At 52.5% G+C, this 21,988-nt stretch overlaps 1 protein-coding gene across 1 annotated transcript in view; it reads right to left on the bottom strand.

Annotated features, from left to right (window-relative positions):
• KNDC1 (kinase non-catalytic C-lobe domain containing 1) overlaps positions 1–21,988 on the bottom strand; it is a 63,164-nt gene that overhangs the window by 26,109 nt on the left and 15,067 nt on the right. Inside the window, exons 4-12 of the mRNA XM_042960900.1 lie at positions 16,335–16,487; positions 15,834–15,951; positions 13,936–14,585; positions 10,856–10,970; positions 10,053–10,124; positions 9,899–9,960; positions 2,774–2,932; positions 801–878; positions 127–220 (exon numbers count right to left, since the gene is read on the bottom strand). Of these exons, the coding sequence (XP_042816834.1) occupies positions 127–220; positions 801–878; positions 2,774–2,932; positions 9,899–9,960; positions 10,053–10,124; positions 10,856–10,970; positions 13,936–14,585; positions 15,834–15,951; positions 16,335–16,487 (1,501 nt within the window). The remainder of the gene's footprint in view (positions 1–126; positions 221–800; positions 879–2,773; positions 2,933–9,898; positions 9,961–10,052; positions 10,125–10,855; positions 10,971–13,935; positions 14,586–15,833; positions 15,952–16,334; positions 16,488–21,988) is intronic.

Genomic DNA, 21,988 nt, shown 5'->3' with positions numbered 1-21,988 from the left:
GGTCCTGGACACCCTGCTCCGGGGCCCCGTGGTGGCTGCCTGTGGGTGTCCGCCCAGGGCTGGGGGGTCAGCAGCGGGGGTAGCCGTGGCGTCGGGGGCAGGAAGGGCCAGGCCCTGGCGGCTCACCTGAGCTGGGCCCGGGAGGCGGCATCGCACTGGGGTTCAGCTCCACCACCGAGAGAGCGTTCTGGAGGCCGATGGTCTCCTCCTCCTGGTCAACCTGAGGCAGAAGAACAGGATGGCCCCAGTCAACATGAGTCCAGGGGCCCGGCGGTCCCGAGTGGACGCCGTGGAGCGCTCCCCGACTTTTCAGCGGAGCTCTTAGCTGGCACTGGCTCACACACTGGACTTGTTTCTCTCTCTATTTATTTTTCAGATTTTATTTTTCAGTTATGTCTCCACCCAGTGTGGGGCTCAAACGCACAACCCTGAGATCAAGAGTCCCCTCCTCCCCCGACTGAGGCAGCCGGGTGCCCCCTGGTTTGCTTCTCTTTCCAATGGGAGCCTTGGGGGCGCTTGCTTCCCAATTCAACAAAGTGTGGGTAGGTTTCTAGGGCACCGTCGCTGCGGGGGAGTGTGTGTGCCTGTCTGCCATCCACGGGGCCCGCCGGGCCCGCAGGCCCAGGAGGCTGACAGCCACCTGTGCCTGAGGGTCACTGTGGGGTATGCCCCCCCTTTCCTAAACTCGCTCTCCACCTGCACAGTAAACGGCGAGAACAAGCGTCCTCGTCTCCCCAGGGCCCGGGCCCCAGCACAGAACCGAGGGGGCTTCACACACACTCTGCAGGGCACCGTCTTACCTTGCAGGTGGACGCCCTCAGGTGGGCTAAAATCTTCCTGCTGTCCATGCCTCGCTGAAGGAGGTAAGTGCTGCATATCTGAAAGAAGGAGCCCCGTGTCCGGCATCTGGGAGGCCGCAGGCCGGGCCCACGTCACTCCAAACGTAGAGGGGAGCATGCCTTGGGCAGGAGCCCTTGAGAGAGTGCACAGCGGCAGGGAGGAGGGCCTGGGGGCTTCGTGTACAGGAAGCAGACCCCAGCCTCGGGCAGCCGGGGATGAAATTCTGCAGCCCCACGTAGAAGGAATAAAGGCTGAACAGAAATGCCCCCCACCCCTTGCTGAGGGGCTGCCTCAGCGCCGGAGAGGAGGGCACAATGACACATGACCTTTCCAGCCTGTCCCTCTAAAGACTTCAAGAACAGGTGATGCTACAGAACCACAGAGGAGTTAGGGGCAGACCAGTCAGCTCCCACATGCACAGACAGCAAACCCCAAAACTGCAACCTAAAAAAACAGGCAAGAGAAAACTTCTGTAGACATTTCCAATTAACTGCAATTTGACCCAGGCAGGCCCGAGTCCTCGGTGACCTTGACAACAAGGCAGTGGCTGCTTGCAGGACAAATGTGGATGGGGCCCAGGCAGGTTTGAAGCCAGCTGTCTGTCCCCGCGTCTGTGCGTGTGCCCCGCCTGTGCGTGCACAGGAAGAAACGCTCTGGGATGGGGGGTGGACCCTGAAAATGCAGCTGACCCCTGGGAACTGACTCTACAAGCTCAAACATTCTGATATTTGGGGAGAGAATGTCATGATGAGAACGTCTACTTTTCATCTGGGGTCATGGACGGTATTGACAGTGAAGATTAAGAAAGATAAAGATTCTTTTTTAAGCTACCGTGTAAGCACCTTCCCTCCCCCGGAACACCTAGGTCATTTCCTAACTGCTGGCGGGAGCCCCAACCAAGCCCTGCACAGAGGCTGGCCAGCCAGAGCGCGGCTTGGGGCGGCCGAAGTCAGGGACGGCCCCGACCCCTTCGGGCTCCTGCCTGGAAAACCTCAGTTTGTTCGAGCCAACGCCAGGCAGAGGCTATGCCCTCCTGCCTTAGAGCAATTACTATCAAAGGTCACGGCTGTGAACCCCTCCTCCGCCCCTGTGGGGCGTATGTGACTCTCACGACCCAGGACGGTCTTGTTCAGGGGCTTATGCCTGATCCCCCGAAGCTCGACCATCAAGAAAGGTGGGTCCCGGCTCCCAGCGTCCGTGTGCTGGTGCTGACCCGCCCCGGGGCAGTTTCCGCTTGTGTCCCCACTCTCCCCGTAACCTCCAGCCGCCTCCGTGCAGATCTGGAGTAGAGCGCAACTCCTTCCCCTGCGGGCCGTCCCCCGGCTGTCTGTCTGTCTGTGGCTGCTGGGTAGCGTGTCTGGGCATCGTAGCTGATGTCTGAGTGTCTCTCTTTGACACAGGGCTCCTCCTCACTTGGTGAAGCAGGGCAGTCAGGGGCAGAGGAGGCCAGCACAGGGCTTCTCCCTCCACAGGTGGCCTTCCTGTGGCCTCTCCGTCACTGAGACAGTGGCCCAGTTCCCCCTCAGGTGTCCAGCTCTTGCTGGCAGACGTGGGCACTGTTGGGAGGGTCAGGATCCGGCCCCATCAGGCCCCCGCCCAGTCTGGAGAGACCAGAGGGGAGGCCGAGAGACCCTCAGAGTTGCTGTGGGAAGTCGGTTGTTGGGGAGAAGCCTCTGTCCCGTCTGGCAGGGCATGAGGGCAGGGGTCGGGCTGGCCCCAGGACATTCCCCACCCACCCTGGCCCGGCGAACCCATGGAGACAATGGGGTGGTCCGGGGGTGAGCAGCAGACACCGTCTACCGCCTGTTCACAAATGAAACCCATGGCCGTCTGTCCAGCACCCACTCTTCCTGGAAACAAGAACCTGTGTCCCCTGTCGGCCATCGCTCAGGCCCTGGACTGTGAGCTGGGGTCCCGACCGCAGTGTGGTTACCTTGATGGCCTCTGCCGCACACGGCCGCTCCTGGGCGCTGCGTCTAGCCATGTCCAAGAGGAGGGTCTTGAGCCTGCGAGGCAGGGCCAGCTTGTGGTCTCGGGGAACGCTGAACTTGGCTGCCGTCCACAGGACCGCAGCCACACAGTACACGGAGGCCTGGGGGCGGGGGAGGGAAAGGCCAGCCCTGCTCAGCAGCACGTCCCCACCCGGGGGTCCCCCAGGGGCACCCGGGGCGCCAGCAGGACGGTGGCTCTGATCCGCACCCCCGGTTCGCACCTCCTCGGAGCTTGGAGGTCCGCCAGACCCTGAGTCAGATCCCTGGGGGAGCGGGGACTGGCCTGGGAACCTGCGTGCTTACCAAGCACTCCCGGGTCATCACCCTCAGGTGTGAGCAGCCAAGACCTGAGGCCTCCGTGGGACCCTCCCACCTTCCGCTGTCCTCAGGCAGCTGGAGGCCGCGGCTCGGGTTCAGAGGCCAGGAGCCCCCCAAGCCAGCAGTGTGCTGCTATTTAGCAGCAGGTTCTCTGAGCAACAGCACCTTCCTCGGGCACCTGGGCGGCTCTGGCGGTTAAGTCCGGACTCTCTCTCAAAAGTAAATAAACGTTAAAAAAAATACCCGTGTCTACACACATCAGTTTACTCTAAACGTTCCTGATGCAAATGATGGGAACCACACAGTTTAAAAAAGAGGGTAAGGTGTGATACTCTTTTTTTGTCAGCTGCAGAGAGCCAAGGGGTGTCACCGGACGTGGGCACTGATTTTCCAGCTCTTGTACCGGAAGTCACACAGGTGGCCCGACAGGCGTGCTGGCTTCGTTTTCATTTAACTCAACGGGCGGGATGAGAGCGACCCGAGGAAGGCCCGGTGCGAGCTTCGCTGCTGTAAGCCGGCTGCTGTCCCGCCACCAGCAGTTCTGGAGGGTCACGGCAGGCGCGGAGCACCTCTGCGTTCAGCTGCATCGTTAACATTTCCTCCGTCCCCTCGTTAAGTCTGTGCAGCTGACCAGACCGCGTGTGCCGATCTCCCCAGTGTGGACGCTCCCGCGAGGCCACCTTCAAGCTGCTCAAGTGGTGCCAGTGCGCGGGGGCAGGGGCAGTGCCAGCGGTGCCCTCCAGGAGCGCTCCCACCGCCAGGAGCACAGGCCACCGTGCACGACAGTCACGCATGAATGAAGTTATCAGCTGTAGATACTTATGAACGTTTTTAAAAAGCTAAACCTCTTATTTTGAGATAATTATGGATTCACATACAGTTGTAAGAAACAGTCCAGAGAGACTGTGTGCCCGGACCAGTTCTGCATGATAGTAACATCTTGCAAAGCTGCAGGACAACGTCCCAGCCAAGACGAGGCATCCACACGATCAAGGTACAGAGCGCTTCCTGCATGAGGCAGGGCAACAGCCCTCAGCCACGTGTACTTAATCCCTGGCAACTACTAATCTGTTCTCTGTTTCTTTAATTGTGCCATTTCACATAAATGGAATTACACAATATGTGACCTTTTGGGATTGGCTTTTAATTAAGTGGAGATCCTTCCAGGTTGCTGCCTTATCAATACCCCGTTCCTCTGACTGCTGGGTAGCAATCCATGGTGTGGATGGACCACAGCCAGTTTTACCATTCACCCCAGACAGACATCTGGGTTGTTTCCAGTTTGGGGCTATTCTGAGTACAGCTGCCGTGGTCGTTCGTGTGCGTGATTCTGTGCGGACGTTTCATTTCTCCAGGATAAGCACCCGGGAAGGCAGTTTCTGGGCTGCAGGGTGGTCAAAGAATCTGCCGAGCTGTCTCCCGAAGGGCTGTGCCGACCACGATGAGCGAGAGCCCCCGCGGCCCCACATTCTGGCCGGCACGCGTATGGTCGGTGTTGGGTTGTCGCCATTCCAGCCGGGGCCCAGGGGCCGCTTCCTGTTTTGCAATCCCAGGTGCCACAGGAGGTCGAACATCTTCCACATGCTCCTTAACCACACTCTGTCTTCTTCCGTGAGGGTCTGCACAGACCTTGGGCCCACTTTTTAACCGGGTTGTTTGCTTTTTTATTGTTGAGTTTTAAGAGGTCTTTGTGTGTGCTTTGCAAATATTTTCTATCAGTTCCTGGCTTGTCTTTTCACTCTCAATAATATCTTTTGTGGAGCAGAAGTTTGAAATTTTACTGAAGTCTGACATCAATTTTCTCTTTCATGGATCATGATTTTGTGTTGCGCCCAGAAGTTGTTGCCAGATTTCTCCATTATTTTCTAGGAGTTTTATGGTTTTGCATTTTGCATTTAGGTCTGTGATCCATTTTGAGTTAATGTTTGTGAAAGGTGCAAGGTCTCTGTCTAGATTCTTTTTTTTTTTTTTTTTGCATGCGGACTTCCAGTTGTCCCAGCGCCATTTGTTAAAGAGACTGCCCTTTCTCCACCGAATTGCCTTTGCTCCTTTGTTAAAGACCAGTTGACTCTATTTGTGTGTGTCTATTTCTGGGCCCTCTATTCTGTTCCATTTATTTGTCTGTTCTTTTGTCAACACCACCCTGTCTCGACCATTATTGCTCTACGGTAAGTTTTAAAATTGGGTATTGTCAGTTTTCTGACGTTCTTCTTCTCCCTCAATATTTGCTGGCTGTTCTGGGTCTTTTATCTCTCCATACATACTTTAAAATCAGATCGTTGATATCCATGAGTAACTTGCTGGAATTTTGATTGAAATTGCATCTGATTTATACATCAGATTTGGAAGAACTGATACCTTAACAGTATTGAATATTCCTATCCATGAATATGGAATGTCTCTCTATGTAGGCTTTTCTTCCATTAGGGTTTTGTAGTTTTCCGTATAGATCTTATACATATTTTGTTAGATTTATATATAAGTAATTTTTTTTGGTATGAATGTAGATTGCATTGTGTTTGTAATTCCAAAATCCAATTGTGCACTGGTGGTAAACAGTAAAGCAACCGACTTTTGCATATTAACCTGCTATCCCGAAATCTTGCTATAGTTGCTTATTGGGGTGCCTGGGGGATCTTAGTCAGTTAAGCGTCCAACACTCCGTTTTGGCTCAGGTCGTGATCTCATGGTTTGTGGGTTCAAGCCCTGCATCTGTCAGTGCAGAGCCTGTTTAGGTTTCTCCCCTGCCTCTCGCTCTGTCAATATAAATAAATAAATAAACTTAAAAAATTGTTTATTAGTTCCAGGAGATTTTTGTTGATTCTTTGGGATTTTCTAAATAGGCAATCATGTCACTTGTGAACAAGGACAGTTTTATTTCTTCCTTCTCAATCTGTACACATTTTCTTTTCTTGTCTTACTCCATTAGCTAGGAATACCAGTATGATGTTGAATAGGAGTGGTGAGAATGACATTCTTGAGTTTTCCCCAATCTTAGGGGGGAAGCATCTAGTTTCCTCACCATTAATTATGTGAGCTGTAGGTTTTAGTAGATGTTCTTTATCAAGTTGAGGAAGTTTCCCTCCATTCCTAGGTTGCTGAGAGCTTGCATCCTGAATGTGTAGTGAATTTCATCAATAGCTTAGCGTCTATTAACACAAACACAACTTTTCTTCTTTAGCCCATTGATGTGATGTGTTAAATTAATTGATTTTCCATTGTTGAGTCAGCCTTTCAGGCATGGAATAAATCCCACTTGGTCAGTTTTTAATTTTGATGAAGTTCGTTTTGCCCACTTTTCCTTTTGTGAAAAATGTAAGGATACTGCTTCTGGTGTCAAGGATAAAAGCTCTCTGCCTGGCTCTCCATCCCAGAGATTTTCTTGGATTTCTTTCGTCAGCATTTTGTAGCGTTCAGCATTCAGTCCTGTGTGTGCTTGGTTAGATTACATGTAAGTATTTCAATTTTTGAGTGATTGTACATTTACATAAAGTTTGTATCTTAATTAAATTTATATTTATATGTATATTTCAGCTAGGACAACAGAAGAAATGATTTATTGTACACGTTGCATTCTGAGTACAGGATTAGTCCTGAAAATCACAGATCCAGGGCAAAGGACCAAAAGGGACTGTTTTTGTATGAGCAAGGTGGGTCTCTCAAAGGTGGTTGTTGCAATCAGATGAGGATGGATGTTTCTAGATCCATTTGTTTCTGAAACAAGATCTAGAAAGTAGGTGTGCAGTCCAATAATTGTGCCAGTGTCCCTGGACTTTGGCTTTCCTTGTTTCCCCTCCCGTAGCTTCCATGGGTGCACAAGTTAGTGGTTTACTTGAACTTCTGCCTCATCATTCTTCTTTTATGCTTCAGCCTGTGCATTTACTTCTTCCTCCACTTGGTTCATGGCCTGGAGGTTTCTGAGATGGTGCTAGTGCTGAGAGCACGCACTGTATTTTTAATTTTGGAGTCTGCATGTTCATTGCTAATATATAGAAATACAACTTAGTTTTGAATGTTTATCTTATATCAGAACTCACTTATTAATTCTAGGAGTCCTTTGGTAGATTCCGTGAGTTTCCTTGGAGTTTTCCACATAGACAGGTCTTCTGTGATGGTATTATTTCTTCTTCCTGGCCTTTATGCTTCCTACTTGCCTTTTTTTTTTTTTTTTTTTTTTTTTTGCATTATTGTAGTGGCTACAGCTTCCAGCAGTATGTTGAGTAGGAGCAGTGAGAGTGGACATCCTTGCTTTGTTCCCAGTCGTGGGGAAAGCATTTAGTCTTTCCCCATTGAGTATGATGTTAGCTATAGGGTGTGTGTGTATGTGTGTGTGTGTGTGTGTGTGTGTGTGTGTGCGTGCATGTGTGTGTAGATGCTTTTTATTAAGCTGAGAAAGTTTCTTCTACTTGTATTTTTCTCAGGTTTTTGTTGTTATTATGAATGGGTGTTGAATTTTGCCAAATGGTTTTCCTGCATCAATTAATGTGATTATGGAATTTTTCTTTTTTTAGCTGGTTAATATGTTGGACTAATTGATTTTCAAATACTAAACCAGCCCTTTATCCCTAGAATACCCCCCCACTTTGTCATGGTGCATAGTTTTTATATATTGCTGAATTCTAGCTGCATATTTTGTTAAGGATTTTTGCCTTTATGTTCATGAGAGATGTTGCTGTGTGTGTGTGTACAGATGCCTCTATCTATCTATCTATCTATCTATCTTTCATCTATCTATCTACATTGACAGTATATATATTAGCTTAATTAAATATATTGGGAAGTGTTTTCTCTTCTTTTCTTTTTTGGAAAAGATTGTGTAGAAATGGTAGTAATTTTTCTTTAAACATTGAGTAGAAATCCCCCGTGAAACTGCTGGGCCCAAAGATTTATTTTTTGAGACCTTTAAGTGTACAAATTCAATTTCCTCAATAGTCAAGGGCTGTTCAAAGATCTATTTCATATCGAATGCATTGTGGTAGTGTATGATTTCTGAAGAACTGGCCCATTTCATCTAAGTTGTCGAATTTATGTGTGTAGACTTATCTGTGGTATTCCATTATTCTTTCGATGCCTGAAGGGTTTGTCGGGGAATCCTCTGTGTCATTCCTGATATTAGTAATTTGTGTCTTCTTTTTATTGTTGTCAGTTTTGCTGCAAGTCTTCACATTTTGTTGGTCTTTACCAAGAACCACCTCTTCACTTCACTGTTTTCTCTATTGTTATTCCATTTTCATTGATTTCTGCTCTCGTCTTCATGACTTCCTTCCTCTGCTCTGGGTCTGTGTTGCTCTTCTTCTAGGTTCTTGAGGAGCTTAGATTACTGACTTGAGCGTTTACCTCTTTTCTCACATATGCAGTTAGTGCTACGAATTTCCCTCTTAGCCCTGCTTTGGCTGTATCCCACAGTGTCAACATTGGCATCTGTTGATTGTCTTTTTTCATTAGGTTTGAATCTCCCTGGTTCTTGGTGTGGCAAGTGACTTTTGGTTGAAACCTGGACATTTTCATGTTGTAAGCCTCTAGATCTTATTTAACTTGTTTTACCTGACTTTCTCTGACAGCACTGTCCGGAAAAGGAGACACCATCTTGTTATTGCCAGGTGGGGGCACAGTCCAGGTTCTGTATTTGGCCTCAACTGACACCTGAGGAGGGGGATCGTCTTTGCTGCTGGAGGGGGTGGGAATCCTGGCTCCCTGTTGGGCCTCCGGTGTCACACCTCTGGCCGGGAGGGGTGGGAGGACATCCTTTCTGCTCCTCACCTGCCTCCACTCCCAGCACGAGGTAGGGGTGGCCTTGTTGCCGCTGGGTGACGGTGGGAGTTCCAGCTCTCCATGAGGCCTCCTTTGGCAACACTCGGCCTCGAAGGGCATTTGCTACTGCAGGGGGTTGGGTGCAGTGGTGGGGGTCCAGGCTCCCCACATACATGATCTTCACCGCTTAATGGGCAGGGGTCCTTGGAATAGACTGGTGGGGGTGCTCAGCCTCCTCTGGCACCGCCTGGGTAGGCCCGCCCCTCTCCTCGCCCCTTCCTCTGGCTCGAGTGCAGTACCTTTGCCTCCACGCATGAGGCAGAGAGAAGGAGCAGGGCCCTTACCACTGTGCCCTCCTCAGCCCGAGGCCCCGGCCAGGCTGCCTTCTGCTCTCTGCCTTGCACACTTCTCACGTTTGTTTTAGGGACGCGGGGTTTCTAGCTGTACTTAGTCGGGGAGTAGGGAAGTGGAGTTCTACCTTGGTTTTGAATATAATTTACTTAATTTAAAGTTTGTATAATTTAATTTTTGTTTCATTTTGTTATTATTTTTTAAAGTGGGCTCCATGCCCAACGTGGGGCTTGAACGCACCACCCCAAGATCAAGAGTCACATGCTCCACCGACTGAGCCAGCCGGGCGCCCCGTAAGTGTGTACAATTTAATTTTTAATAACACTCTGTTTAACAAATGCCTTGTAAATATTCCTGAAAGTTCAGCCCTGAGCTCTCTTGAGCCAACACATACCGCCCAGAGCTGTCCATGCAGAAGCCCCCGCCCTGCCGCCCTCGGGAGGCACCTGCTGGGTGGACGCTGCCCAGGCCAGGAGAGCCAGGGCTGGGGAGGCGACTCCTGCACTGGGGGAGGGCTCCCTGACTCCCCCTGAGTCCCGGTGAGGGGCCCATGCCTCACCCCCAACCCCAGCTCTCTGGGCAGAAGGGGGCGCCACCGAGGGTGTGGGGCAGGAGGCCCTGGGAAGGGACGGCAAGGCCCCAGTTACCTTCTCCGTCACCAGCTCTTGGTCTGCAACTTCAGGAGCCAGAAAAAACGTGTCGTAAGTGCCTGAGAGAGAAAGGCCCAAGCTCTTAGTTTCCCTTTCAGCCTTGGGGGTCTGTGGTGGAGCACAGCTCCTGAGGGTGTCCCCGCGTACGCACCATTGGCAGGGGGTGGGCCGAAGAGAACGGCCCCGTCCTCGGCCACCAGCACGGAGTCCAGGCACAGGTACGCTGCAAGAGAAGGTGGGGTCAGGGTGGCCAGACTCACCGTGGGGACCCGGCTGTCCCAGAAAACCCGCAGTGGTGTGCTCAGGGTGGGGCAGCTCCCCCCCCAGCCCACAGCACCCCGCCCCCGCCCCCGCCCCCAGTCTCCAGGGAGCACAGCACAGGGGCCAGAGGCTGGACAGGGCCCGGGGAGGGCTCTTCGAGGCTTCCCCGGGCACATCAAGCTGGGAACTGCAAGCAGCTCAAGGAAGAGGAGGGGCACGGGGGGGACATGGCCCAGCACCCAGCGCTGCCCCCCTGAGGGGCCCCCGTCGAGGCTGCACCCCCAAGGCCTGGGGGTCACAGGACCGGACAGCAGACTTTCTCCTCATCGCCCTCCCCAGGACCTGGTAATCTCAAGGGCTGTCGGCCACCACGTTGTCCGGGAGGGCTGTGCTTCAGGGGGCTGCGAATCGGGGTAGTGTCTGAAATCCCCCCCTCTCCCTGGCCAACGTTGCTTCCTTGGGGACAGTGTCGCCCCAATGAGGGGATGTGGGCCATCCACACAGCTCACACTCTGCCCTGGGCCCCTCTGGTCCTGAGACCAGAGCAGACATGTCCAGGGCACCACTGGCTCACAGTGAGGACACAGCCGCCTGGCCCCAGGCCGGCCCCATGGCCCAGGTGCTCCTCTTGGTCTTGGCCTTGGAACATATCGGGGGGCGGGCTGAACACGGAACCGCGGGGCAGAACTTCACCTGGGTGCTCGCTGTGTGCACGCAGAGCACTGAGACACGCGTGGGACAGAGCCCAGAGCTCATACTCCTTGAAGGGCCGGCCCAGCTGGCACAGGAGGTCCTGCAGGGAGATGCCCTGGTGGGGAGAAGTCACATCTCAGTGAGAGTGGGTACGTGGGGTCAGCTCAGCCCACCGTTGGGGAAGGGAACTGGGCGGGAACCACCTCGAATCAGGGTGGGATGTGCCTCCCACACAGTGCGCTCCTGACCAAGTGGGCCAAGTCCCCGCGTGGACACGAGGGGGGAGGGCGTGAAGGATCAGAACCCCGTGCCCCTGGTGGCGATGTCAGACAGTGCAGCCGTGTGGACAACGGTGTGGCGGGTCCTCAAGATTAAACACAGGATCACCACATGATCGGGCGATCCCACTTCTGGGCGCCCCCCCCCAAACTGAAAGCGGGGCCTCAGACAGACACCCCCGTGTCCACGGCAGCAGATTCACAGGAGCCCACAGGTGGAAGGGACCCGAGTGTCCACCGTGGACGAGCGGGTGAACGCAGCGGCCCGTCCACACGGCACAACGTCCCCCAGCCTCACGGGAGGGAGACACCTGCCATGGGGCAGATGAGCCCTGAGGGCGCGATGCCCAGTGACAGAAGCTGGACACAAAAAGACAGGCCCAGTGTGACTCCACCCTCGCGAGGTCCCCAGAGCCATCACGTTCCAGACACAGAGGGCGGATGGTGGGCGCCAGGGGCGGGGAGGGGATGGGGACCTGATCGGGGACAGACCTTCGGTTTGGGGGAATGGGAGAGTCCTGGGGATGGAGGGTGGGAGTGGCTGCCTGCGGGGTGACCGTGCTGGGTGCTCCAGACCGCATGCTCAACGGGTGAGAGGGCAAAGTTTATGTGACACGAGCTTTGCTTCACCCCCACCGTCCCTGCTACACACGGAAAAGTCCTGGAGTCAGAACGCACTCTGCTGGAAGGTAGTTTGCCACTTCGAGGCCACGGGAAGAGCTAGGACCACAGCCTCCGCACTTGGGACACAGAAGTGCACGCTCTAGGGAAGGTTCCAGAGGCAGTGTCTCCACCCTTGACCCCGCTCCACGCGGGGTGCAGCCGCCTTGCTCCTTCTAGCCCCGTTTCTGCAGTGCCTGGCTGGCGGCCCACGTTCCGGGAGCGGTGCACCCCAAGCCTCCTGCTACATGTGGGGATTGAAGCAGCCAGCTCTGAACCCTGTTCACGCTCCGCAGTGGAGATCTGGGTGCCCTGATGCCTGGGGTGGGGGGAGGTCTGCGTGGCCCTGGTCCCACGGGGCCTCTGGGGCAGGGAAGCCTAGTGGTCAAGACAGTAGCTGGGCTCCCAGTCAGCCCTGCCCCTCAGTGGCTGCCCACCCTCCAAGAGGGTGCATGGCCACTCTGTGCCTCAGTTTACCCATCTGGAAGGCGGGCCGTTGTGAGGCTGTTGGGCAGGGGAAGGTGAGCCAAGTCCAGGGCTAGTGTGTGTGACTGGGAGCTCTCTCTGCACAAGCTGGTGTGGAGGTCGGGTGGACGCAGGAGGCCAGTGGAGGCCGTGTGAGCTGAGTGGGGACACATGCATGTGCACGTTAAGCACGTGTCAGTGCACTGGGGTCGTCAGGACAGACATTTGCCTTACGGTAACTATGTTTTTTATGTAAGTTACCCTCGGGTCCTTACCAGGATATGAATACAAATATAAATCACAGACTGTTGACCTTTTGTCCTTTGGGTCAACAGAGCGTGGTGGGAAACACGGCCTTTGGTGCCCTGGTGAGGGCCCAGCGCTGCCCTGCAGCACACTGGCCCCCTAGGTGGCTTTGCCTGAGGACCTCATGGGGACAGAGCGTTGGGGAGGGACCTGCTGAGCCCAGGTGTCACCACACAGAAGGGCCTAGGGCCGCAGGCCCCTCAGAGCACCTGTGGTTCAACTAAACACAGTGCAAACTCCCAGAACGGAGATGCCTGTCCGTCTCAGCAGATGGGGTGCAGCCACCAGGCCTGGGAGACCCCAGCTGCCCTGGGAGACCCCGTCCTGACAGCTGCACAGAACCCCAGCATCGATGAAGATCTGAGGGCGCAGGGCGCCACGCTTGACCCGTGAGCAATCCCAACTCGTGGTGTTAGTGCCTGACGTTGAAAACAAGCCTCAGAGGGAGTGCCAGGGTTTGGGGGCGGGGCGCCAGGGCTGGGGGGTGGAGCGCCAGGGCTGGGGGCGGGGTCCCAGAGGTGGATGCCCCTTCTGGGCCTGATGCTGCCCCGCCTCCCCCTGCGGAGGCAGCTCCCTGCGCATTGTTTGCGTAAGAAGAGGTGGTCTGACAGGCACGATGGAATACTCCTCGGCCACCAACAAGAATGAAATCTTGCCATTTGCAATGACGGATGAGTTAGAGGGTATGACACCAAGCGAGAGAAGTCAGTCAAAGACAGGTATCCTATGGTTTCACGCGTGTGAAACTTGGGAAACAAACAGATGAACATAGGGGCAGTGGGGCGAGAAGACAAGAGAATGAAACAAACCACAAGAGACTCTTAAATACGGAGAACAAACCGAAGGTTGATGGAGGGAGGTGGGTGGGGGATGGGCTGGATGGTGATGGGCATTAAGGAGGGCGCTGTCTGGAGTGAGCGCTGGGTGAATCACTGGGTTCTACCCCTGAAACCCACGTTGCGCTGCATGCTAACCAACTAAAATTTAAATTAAAGAAGATAAAAGAGCATTACCCCCCAGGCAGGGGTGTGCCTCTTTGGAGAATGCGCAGGGTGCTGCGTGCTGGGTGAAGCCAGGTGAGGCCTGGGCGTGTGGGGTGCTCTGTGGGATGCCCCCCTGCACCCCCAGGGGGGCCACAGGGGAGGCTCTGGCCTGGCGTCACACCTGGGGCCACGCCTGGGGCCACACCTGCGGCAGGGGGAGGCGGTAGTCACAGCTTCCGTCAGAACCCAGGTAGCTTGCACATTCCTGAGCAGGGGTGAAGGCTGACTCCCTTCCTTGTGGTAAAGGACCAGCAGTGGATGTGTGTGTTGTGTGCTGCCCACCCCCCCCGACCCCGGGGCTCCGCGGGAGGAGAACCGCGTCACCCACCTGCTCTGTGGCTGTGCTAGCCGGCTCCCCAGCTCCGTCCAGAATCCCCTCCTCAGCCCTGCAAGTCCCCGGTTCTCCGCCTGCATCTCCAGGGGCCTTGGGTCGGGGCGCGGGGCTTTCCTCCGTGGGGCCCCAGCCCGGCGCCCCAGACGCCCCGTCCCCACCTCTGCCGGTGCCTCCGGGTCCTCCCCGCCGGATCTCAGGCTCCTGCTCTGGCCGCAGTCTGGCCGAGGGCTGTGTCTTGTAGCTGGAAAGGCCATTCATCCCCTCCAGAAAGGGCTTCCTGGGGTCTGGAGGGAAGAGCTCCGATGGGGGCAGCTGGGGGCCCAGCGTCAGGCAGAGGGCGCTGGCCTCCGGGCCGTCGGGCAGGAGCCTGGGGAACGTCTGCACTTTCCTCAGGCAGCTCCTCTCCGGGTCACCCAGGGGGCGCTGGGCATCCAAGACGAGGCTGGCCAGCCGCTCTCCGTTTCTCACGGGGGCCGACAGTAGGGGCTTGGAAGGCAGGGCCACGGGCTGCTCCGGGGCGCCGTGGGCTTCGTGGGCGGGGCGCTGGGCTGGGCCTTCTGGGTCCGCGGTGCGGCCCCCGGGCTGCTTTCTGGGCCCTGTGCTTCCTGTCGCCGGCCTCCCGCTGCAGGAGCTCTCGCTGACATCTGGGCAAAAGCAAGGAGATTGCTGTGGGGGACGTGGCCAGTGACCCTGCGGTCACCAGAAGGGATGGGGATTCCTCTGCTGCACTCCTGGGTCCCCCACTGCTCCCCCCCACCTGCGTCACCATCTGTGTGTGCGCGTGTATATGCCTCCCCGTCTTCATCCACCTCCTTGATCACAAAACCCAGCTGATTCTAAATACTGAGACTGCAGAGGGTCCGGGCCACATCCCCAGCCTCCTTGAGCCCCTTCAGGGTTTTCCCAAGGTCACCCAAGCATCTTGTCCAAAGAGCCTTGGCTTTCTGGCACAATTACATAGTGATGTTCCCCGAAGGAAGACACTGAATCTGGCTGCAACCCTGCCCTGTCCTGGTGCACAATGTCCCCCACACGTGTCTGTGTCTGTGTGAACCACGCTACAGACACACGGCCCCTTTTGTGGCCTGCAGCCCGCGTGGTGGTGACCTCTCTCTGCTTCGCTGTTGGAGCCACGCCTCAGGCCCGTGGTCCCCGGTGTGGCGGGTCCCTCCGGCCACATGTGCCTCCCCCGAGGGCCCTCCAGGCTCCTCGCTGCAGGCACAGGGCAGAGCGATGCGGGCATTTGTTCGGAAGGCCACCTGAGACCGTGCCAGAGTCTCACGTGAGCTGAGAAAGTCCCAGGTGCTTCAGCAACAGCTTCCATAGCAGAGAAGCAATGGGCCTCAGAGACACTGCGTGGTGTTGGCAAACGGAAACGAAGAGTGAAATGTCCCCGTGTCCAGGGACTGACCTGCTCACAGACTAGGACAGAGACAAGAGGCCTAATACCGGTCACTTCTCACCAGGACCTGGGTTTTCACCCCCAGCCGCACGGGGATCTGCAAAGCGTGCACAAAGTGACTGAGAGGGTGAGTGTGTACGTGTTGATCTGCGTGCACGTTTGCACAACGGGTTTGTATGTGTGGGAGAGTACTGTCTTTGTGCACAAGTGTGCATGCTTGTGTACGAGGATGAAGAGGTGTACGACTTTGCACTTTCATGCGTGTTAATGTGAGTGTGAACACGTGTGCTTGTGGGGCACACGTGGTCTGTTTGCATGTGTACACGTGGGTGTTTCATGGTGTGAGAGTACAGAGGTGTGAACACGTGTGTGATCTGTGCTGAGACCTGTGCACGTTCACAGGCACGTATGTGAGTGGGTATGTGCAGGCGTGCGCACGTATGCGTGACCATCTGTGCGCATGTGCGCGTACGTGTGTGCGTGTGCTTACCTTGAAATGCTCCGAAAGACTCAATGGAGAGCACCCTCCTCCCGACGGCCGAGAGGCTCCGGCACAGGCGGCAGGAGGACGTGAAAAGCATCTTCTTTTCACACAGCGCTATGATGCTCTGCAGACATGTGTGTGAGCGCCTCAGCCGGGACCGCTCACCACGAGGAAGCCCTGTGGCCGACAGCCCGCCCGCCCGCCACATCTACTTTCTGGCATAAAAACACCCTGTGTCCTGGGATTACGGGAAACCAGGAGATTCTGTTTAGCCCACGAGAATTATAAGCCACACCTCTTCATAATAACAATGCATAATAAGAAATCAAGTTCTGGTTTAAGCAAAATGCAATGCCACCGAATCCCAGGGGGAGAGCCCGTATGACAGAGGGGTGAGGTATGGGGACAGGAGGGTCCCGTGGGTGTGTGCTGGGGCATCGGGGCCGTGGGGAGGGTCTCAGGTCTCGGCCTGGGGGTGAAGTGCGGGGATGGCCGACGAGTCTTTACCTGGAGGTCTGGCCGGTCCCTGGGGTTCTCTGCCTGCATCTGGCTCAGTAAGGCCTCCAGGTCCTGGCTCAGCCTGGGCTCGGGCTCGGGCTCGGGCTCGGCCACATACTCGAGGGCCGCCTTCAGCGTGGCCCCCAGAGAGTAGATGTGAGCCTGCGGCACCAAAGAGCCTGTCGGTGCCGTGGAGCGTGGCTTGTCCCCACACGGCCTCTGTTCCTCTGGCCAGGAACGGGTGTTTTCGGGGACCACGGCTGCTCTGTAGGGCCGGCGCAAGCACGGCCAAGGTAGCGCCTCCCCCCACCGCGGGGCCCCAGGCGCGTGGGTGTGGGGTCTGTGCTGGCCTGGCTGCGCCCACCGGTGCCCCTCCCGGGCTCCCGGCTCACCCCAGCCCCCACCCAGGGTGCAGAGACGCTAGGGTCCCACCTGTGAAGGCTGCCGTGTCTCTGAAGGGCGGAGTCTTCTATTTTTAAACCTGCATTTCTCTCATTGTGAATGAGACTGAGCATCGCTGGGCACGGATTTAACTTTTCCTCTTTCTGCCCACTCGCGGACTCCCTACCTCCACCGCGTCGTGGCCTGTTTGGGGCGCACGCTTGGCGCACTGGGGATCGGACTCCTGGTCTGTGTGCCACACATATGTTCTCTCCACTTGTCACTTAGCTTTCGACGCGGTTCGTGCAGTTTTTGACATTCAAAACTTCCTTTTGTTTTAAGTTTTTACTTTTATTTAAGTAGTCTCTATACCTAAGGTGGGGCTCGAACTCACGACCCCGAGACCGAGAGTCGCACGGTCCTCCAACTGAGCCAGCCACGCGCCCCTTGACCTTCATAATGTCTAAGGTTTAGTTTGTGAAATCAGACACTTTTTCTTCAGCTGCTTCTTAGGAGGAACCTCCCTAACCCGAGATGATAAAGACAGCTTGCTTTTGTTTCCTCCAATATTTTATAATTTGTACACACCCAGCTCTGATCCATTTGAAGTGTGTCAGAGTGCTGGCGTGCTGCAGGGTCTGGGCTTCTTTCCCTCCTGGTAGAGAGCACCCCCTGGCACCATTTAAAGAAGATCCCACCCTCTGCTGCTGAGCCACTGCCCGTCCCGCTGGCTCCCCTGGGACCCTGAGAACCAGCTGGCCTCTCCTCCTGTCCTCCTGTCCAGACGGTGCTATTTTAATTATAGTAGCTTCAGAGTGTATTTTCACGTCCTGAGGACAAGTTGTCATTCCTTTTTTTTCTTAAAAAGTTTGATTATTTTCACATTTGTCAGGTTTTAGAAAACAAATATAAGTTCTCCTATTCCCATTGAGAAAACAAACTAAAAACAGTTGGGATTTTATTGTAATTGCACTGACATCGCAGAATTCTTACAAGATAAAATGCTTAGGATGTCACCAAGATGGCCACCAACATGTCCCAGGGCCTGTTCCTCAACAGCAATTCAACCTCCGTCCATGGCCAAGAGCCTCTCTGTGGGGGTTGTGGGAGCCAGTGTCTCCCACCAAGGGAACCTGGAGGGAGTGTCGCCCACCTGTGTGTCAGGTAATAGGCAAGACAGACCTCGGTCCTGGCTGTGGACCCTAGTGCTGGACTAACCGGGAAAAAAAGACAAGACTCGAATTAACAGAATCGGAAGGGAACGAGGAGACATTACAAGTAACACCACAGAAATCCACAGGATCTTAAGGGACTAGTACGAACAACTGCACGGCAACAAATCGGATAACCTAGAAAAAAGTGGATAAATTCCTAGAAACATAAAACACACCAAGACTGAACCATGAAGACATCGAAAATCTGGACAGACCATTACTAGAAAAGAGATTGAATCTGTAATCAAAGACCTCTCAACAAAGAAAAGCCCAGGACCAGATGGTTTCCCTAATGAATTCTACCAAATATTTAAAGAAGAATTAATACCAATCCTTCTTAAATTCTTCCAGAAAATTAAAGACAAGGGAACACTTGCAAACTCATTTTGTGAGGCCAACACTACTCTGATACCAATGCCAGGTAAGGAACCAAAAGAAAACTATAGGCCAATATCCCTGACGAACATAGATGTATAAATTCTCAGCAAAATGTCAACAAACTGAATTCAACAACAATCATAAGGATCACGCACCATGGTCAAGTGGGATTTGTCCCAGGGTTGCAAGGGTGGTTCAGCACCTGCACATCAGCCAACTTGATGACGACATTAGTAGAATGAAGGATGAAAATTGTACGACCACCTCAGTAGGTGCAGCAAAAGCATGTGACAAAATTCGTCATCTTTCATGATAAAAACTCTCAAGAGACTGAGTGGGGAAGAAACATATCTCAACATAACAAAGGCCGCATGTGACAAGCCTCCAGCTAACATCACACTCAACGGTGACAGGTTGAGTCCTTCTCCTCTAAGATCAGAGCAAGACAAGGGTGCCCACTGTCCCCTCTCCTATGCAACACAGCCCTGGAAGTCCCAGATAGAGCAATCAGGCAAGAAAAAGAAATAAAATACATCCAAATCAGGAGGGAAGAGGTAAAACTGTCTCTATTTGCACACAATATAATCCTACATACAGAAGAGCCTGACGAGTCCACCAGAACCCTGTTAGAAGGATCAACAATTCCGTAAAGTTGCAGGACACAAAATCCATATGCAGAAGCCAGTTATCTTTGGTCCACTAACAATGAAATATAGGAAAATAAATACAGAAAACAATCCCATTCACAATAGCGTCAAAAACATAATTAAGAATAAATCTAACCAAAGAAGTGAAAACTTTGTACATTTAAAAGTTTAAGACTTTGGGGCACCTGGGTGGCTCAGTCGGTTGAGCGTCCGACTTTGGCTCAGGTCATGATCTCACAGTTTGTGAATTCAAGCTCCGCATCAGGCTCTGTGCTGACAGCTCGGAGCCTGGGGCCTGCTTTGGATTCTGTGTCTCTCTCCACCCCTCCTCCACTCACGCTCTTTCCCTCTCTCTCCCTCTCTCTCAAAAATAAATAAACATTAAAAAGATTTAAAAAAAGTTTAAGAACAAAAAAGTTTGGTGAAAGAAATTAAAGAAGACACAAATAAATGGGAAGAGACGCCATATTCCCGGGCTGGAAGAATTCGTATTGTTAAATTTTTGTATTGGTATTGTTAGTACTTTTAGAATTAGTATTGTTAAATATTTGTCCATACTACCCAAAGTCATCTATAGATTGAATGCAATCCCTATCAAAATTCTGATGGCATTTTTCACAGAAATAGAAAGAAATAGACCCCTAAATAGCCAAAGCAATCCTGAGAAAGAAGAATAAAGCTGGAGGCATCACATGTCCTGATTTCAAAGCTATAGCAGTCCAAACAGCATGGTACTGGAATACAAACAGACACACAGACCAATGGAACTGAATTGAGAGTCCAGAAATAAACTCAAGTCTATACAGTCAACCAATATTTGCCAAGGGAGCCAGTAATACTCCATGGGGAAAGGACAATCTCTTCAATAAATGTTGGGCAACTGGATAATTACCTGCAGAACAAAGAAGCTGGACTATCTTGCACCACTTACAAAAATGGACAAAAATGAACTCAAAATGGATTAAATATTTAAAAAAAAATTTAAAGTTTTTTTTTTTTATTTGAGCTGTTGAAATTAAAATAGCAATGCAATCTCACTGGAACAATTGGAACATTGCTGCACAAAGATGTATAAAAGCAAAGATAATTGATCACCTTTCCTCCAATGCTATTTCAGTGATAACAGTGTGATATGCACTCTTGTTCACACATGAGAAAAAAAATTAAAATAGGCAGAATCTCAGACAAAACCAGAGAATCCCAAAGTGCTTGAGACTTTTCAGCAAGATCAAAGCCGACCAGAATTACCTTCTTTGTTTTTAAATTTTTTTAACATATATTCATTTTTGAGAGACAGAGAGACAGAGTGTGAGCAGGAGAGGGGCAGAGAGAGAGGGAGACACAGAATCCAAAGCAGCTCTAGGCTCTGAGCTGTCAGCACAGAGCCCGACACAGGTTTCCAACCAACAATCTGTGAGATCATGACGTGAGCTGAAGTTGGACGCTTAATGAACTGAATCACCTAGGTGCCCCCAGAATTATCTTCTTTGGATTGAATCTTAATATAGAAAGATCTAGACTGAAGGCTTGGGGCTAGAGTCAGGCAGAGGTCACAAAAGGGCACCAAGAGAAGCAGACCTTGAGGATTTAGTTCTAGACAATTAGCCCTGAGCAGAATCCTAGATGCTATACATTTGGATTTCTCAATTTTGATTTTCTTAACCAAGCTTCACAGAAGGAGGCATATGGTGACATGGCAATCAGTGACTGCCATGTATCCTTACGACAGCTCTTACCACCAAAGTGTATTTAATATGATGTTTTTGTGGGCATGATTATATTGTGGAAAAATTCAAAAATCAAGAAGAGAAGAGACATGATCCTGACTGTCAGAGCACAGGAAGAGAAGTCATGGACCAAGGGGCAGATGAACAAGTAAACAATCAGCAGAATGAACCAAGGACTTAATAGCGGTGTGTGCGGAGTGGTGTGGGAGGAGGGTCTGGTTCAGGTGTATTTTTGGACAAGATGGGCCTGGAGAGGAACATGCAGTGACCTCTGCCTAGTGCCTTTGCCTAGGGAGGTGCTGGAAGGAAAACTAATTTCTCATGCAGAGATACATTTCAGTATGAATCCCATGGAGCATGATCCCACGATGCCCAAGTTATCTCTTTGGGGCTTTTGACTTGCAATGTGCTATCCAAATTGTGAGATCACAAATACCATCAAAGCTACAAAATGTATCTGTCTACTCCATGGGAGAATTTGAGGAAATAACCCTTCTTTCTTCCCTTCCCTTCCTATCTATCTATCTATCTATCTATCTATCTATCTATCATCATCATCTCCTATCTACTCGTCAATGATTCATCTATTTATATAATCCTATGTATGTATGTATATACAAAAAATGGATTAAAGACTTAACATAAGACCCCAAGCCATAACATTCCTAGAAGAAAACACAGGGAAGAAGCTCTGAGACATTGGTCTTGGCAATGAGTTTTTGGATGCGACACCAAAGCACAAGCAACAAAAGAAAAAACAAATAAGTGGGATGACAGCAAATAACAAGCTTCTGAAGAGTGAAGGGAACAGTCGACATAATGGAAAGACAACCTACAGAAAGGGAGAACATATTTGTAAGCCACCTGCCTCACAGGCAGTTCATATCCAAAATATATGAGGAGCTCAGACGACTCAACAGCAAGGAAACAATCTGATTTAAAAAATGGGCAGAGGGACTGAATGGAGGTTTTCCCAAAGAAGACATCCGCATGGCCGACAGGTGCCTGAAAAGATGCTCACCATCACTCACGATCAGGGAAACGCAAATCAAAACCACACCTGTTAGGATGGCTATTATTGAGAAGGCAAGGGGTGATATGTGTTGGTGTGGATGTGGTGCTGGTGGGAATGCAAACTGGTGCAGCCAATGTGGAAAACAGCACGGCGGTTCCTCAAAAATTAAACACAGGATAACCCTATCATCCAGCCATCCCACTTCTGGGTACATGTCCAAAGGAAGTGAAATCAGGCAATCGAAGAGCTGTGTGCACCCCATGCTCACGCAGCTTTGCTTACAAAAGCCAAGAAGTGGAAG

This window comes from Panthera tigris, chromosome D2, assembly GCF_018350195.1.
Source record: "Panthera tigris isolate Pti1 chromosome D2, P.tigris_Pti1_mat1.1, whole genome shotgun sequence".
Taxonomy (NCBI): Eukaryota; Metazoa; Chordata; class Mammalia; order Carnivora; family Felidae; genus Panthera; species Panthera tigris.
This window is presented reverse-complemented; position numbering and strand designations above follow the sequence as displayed.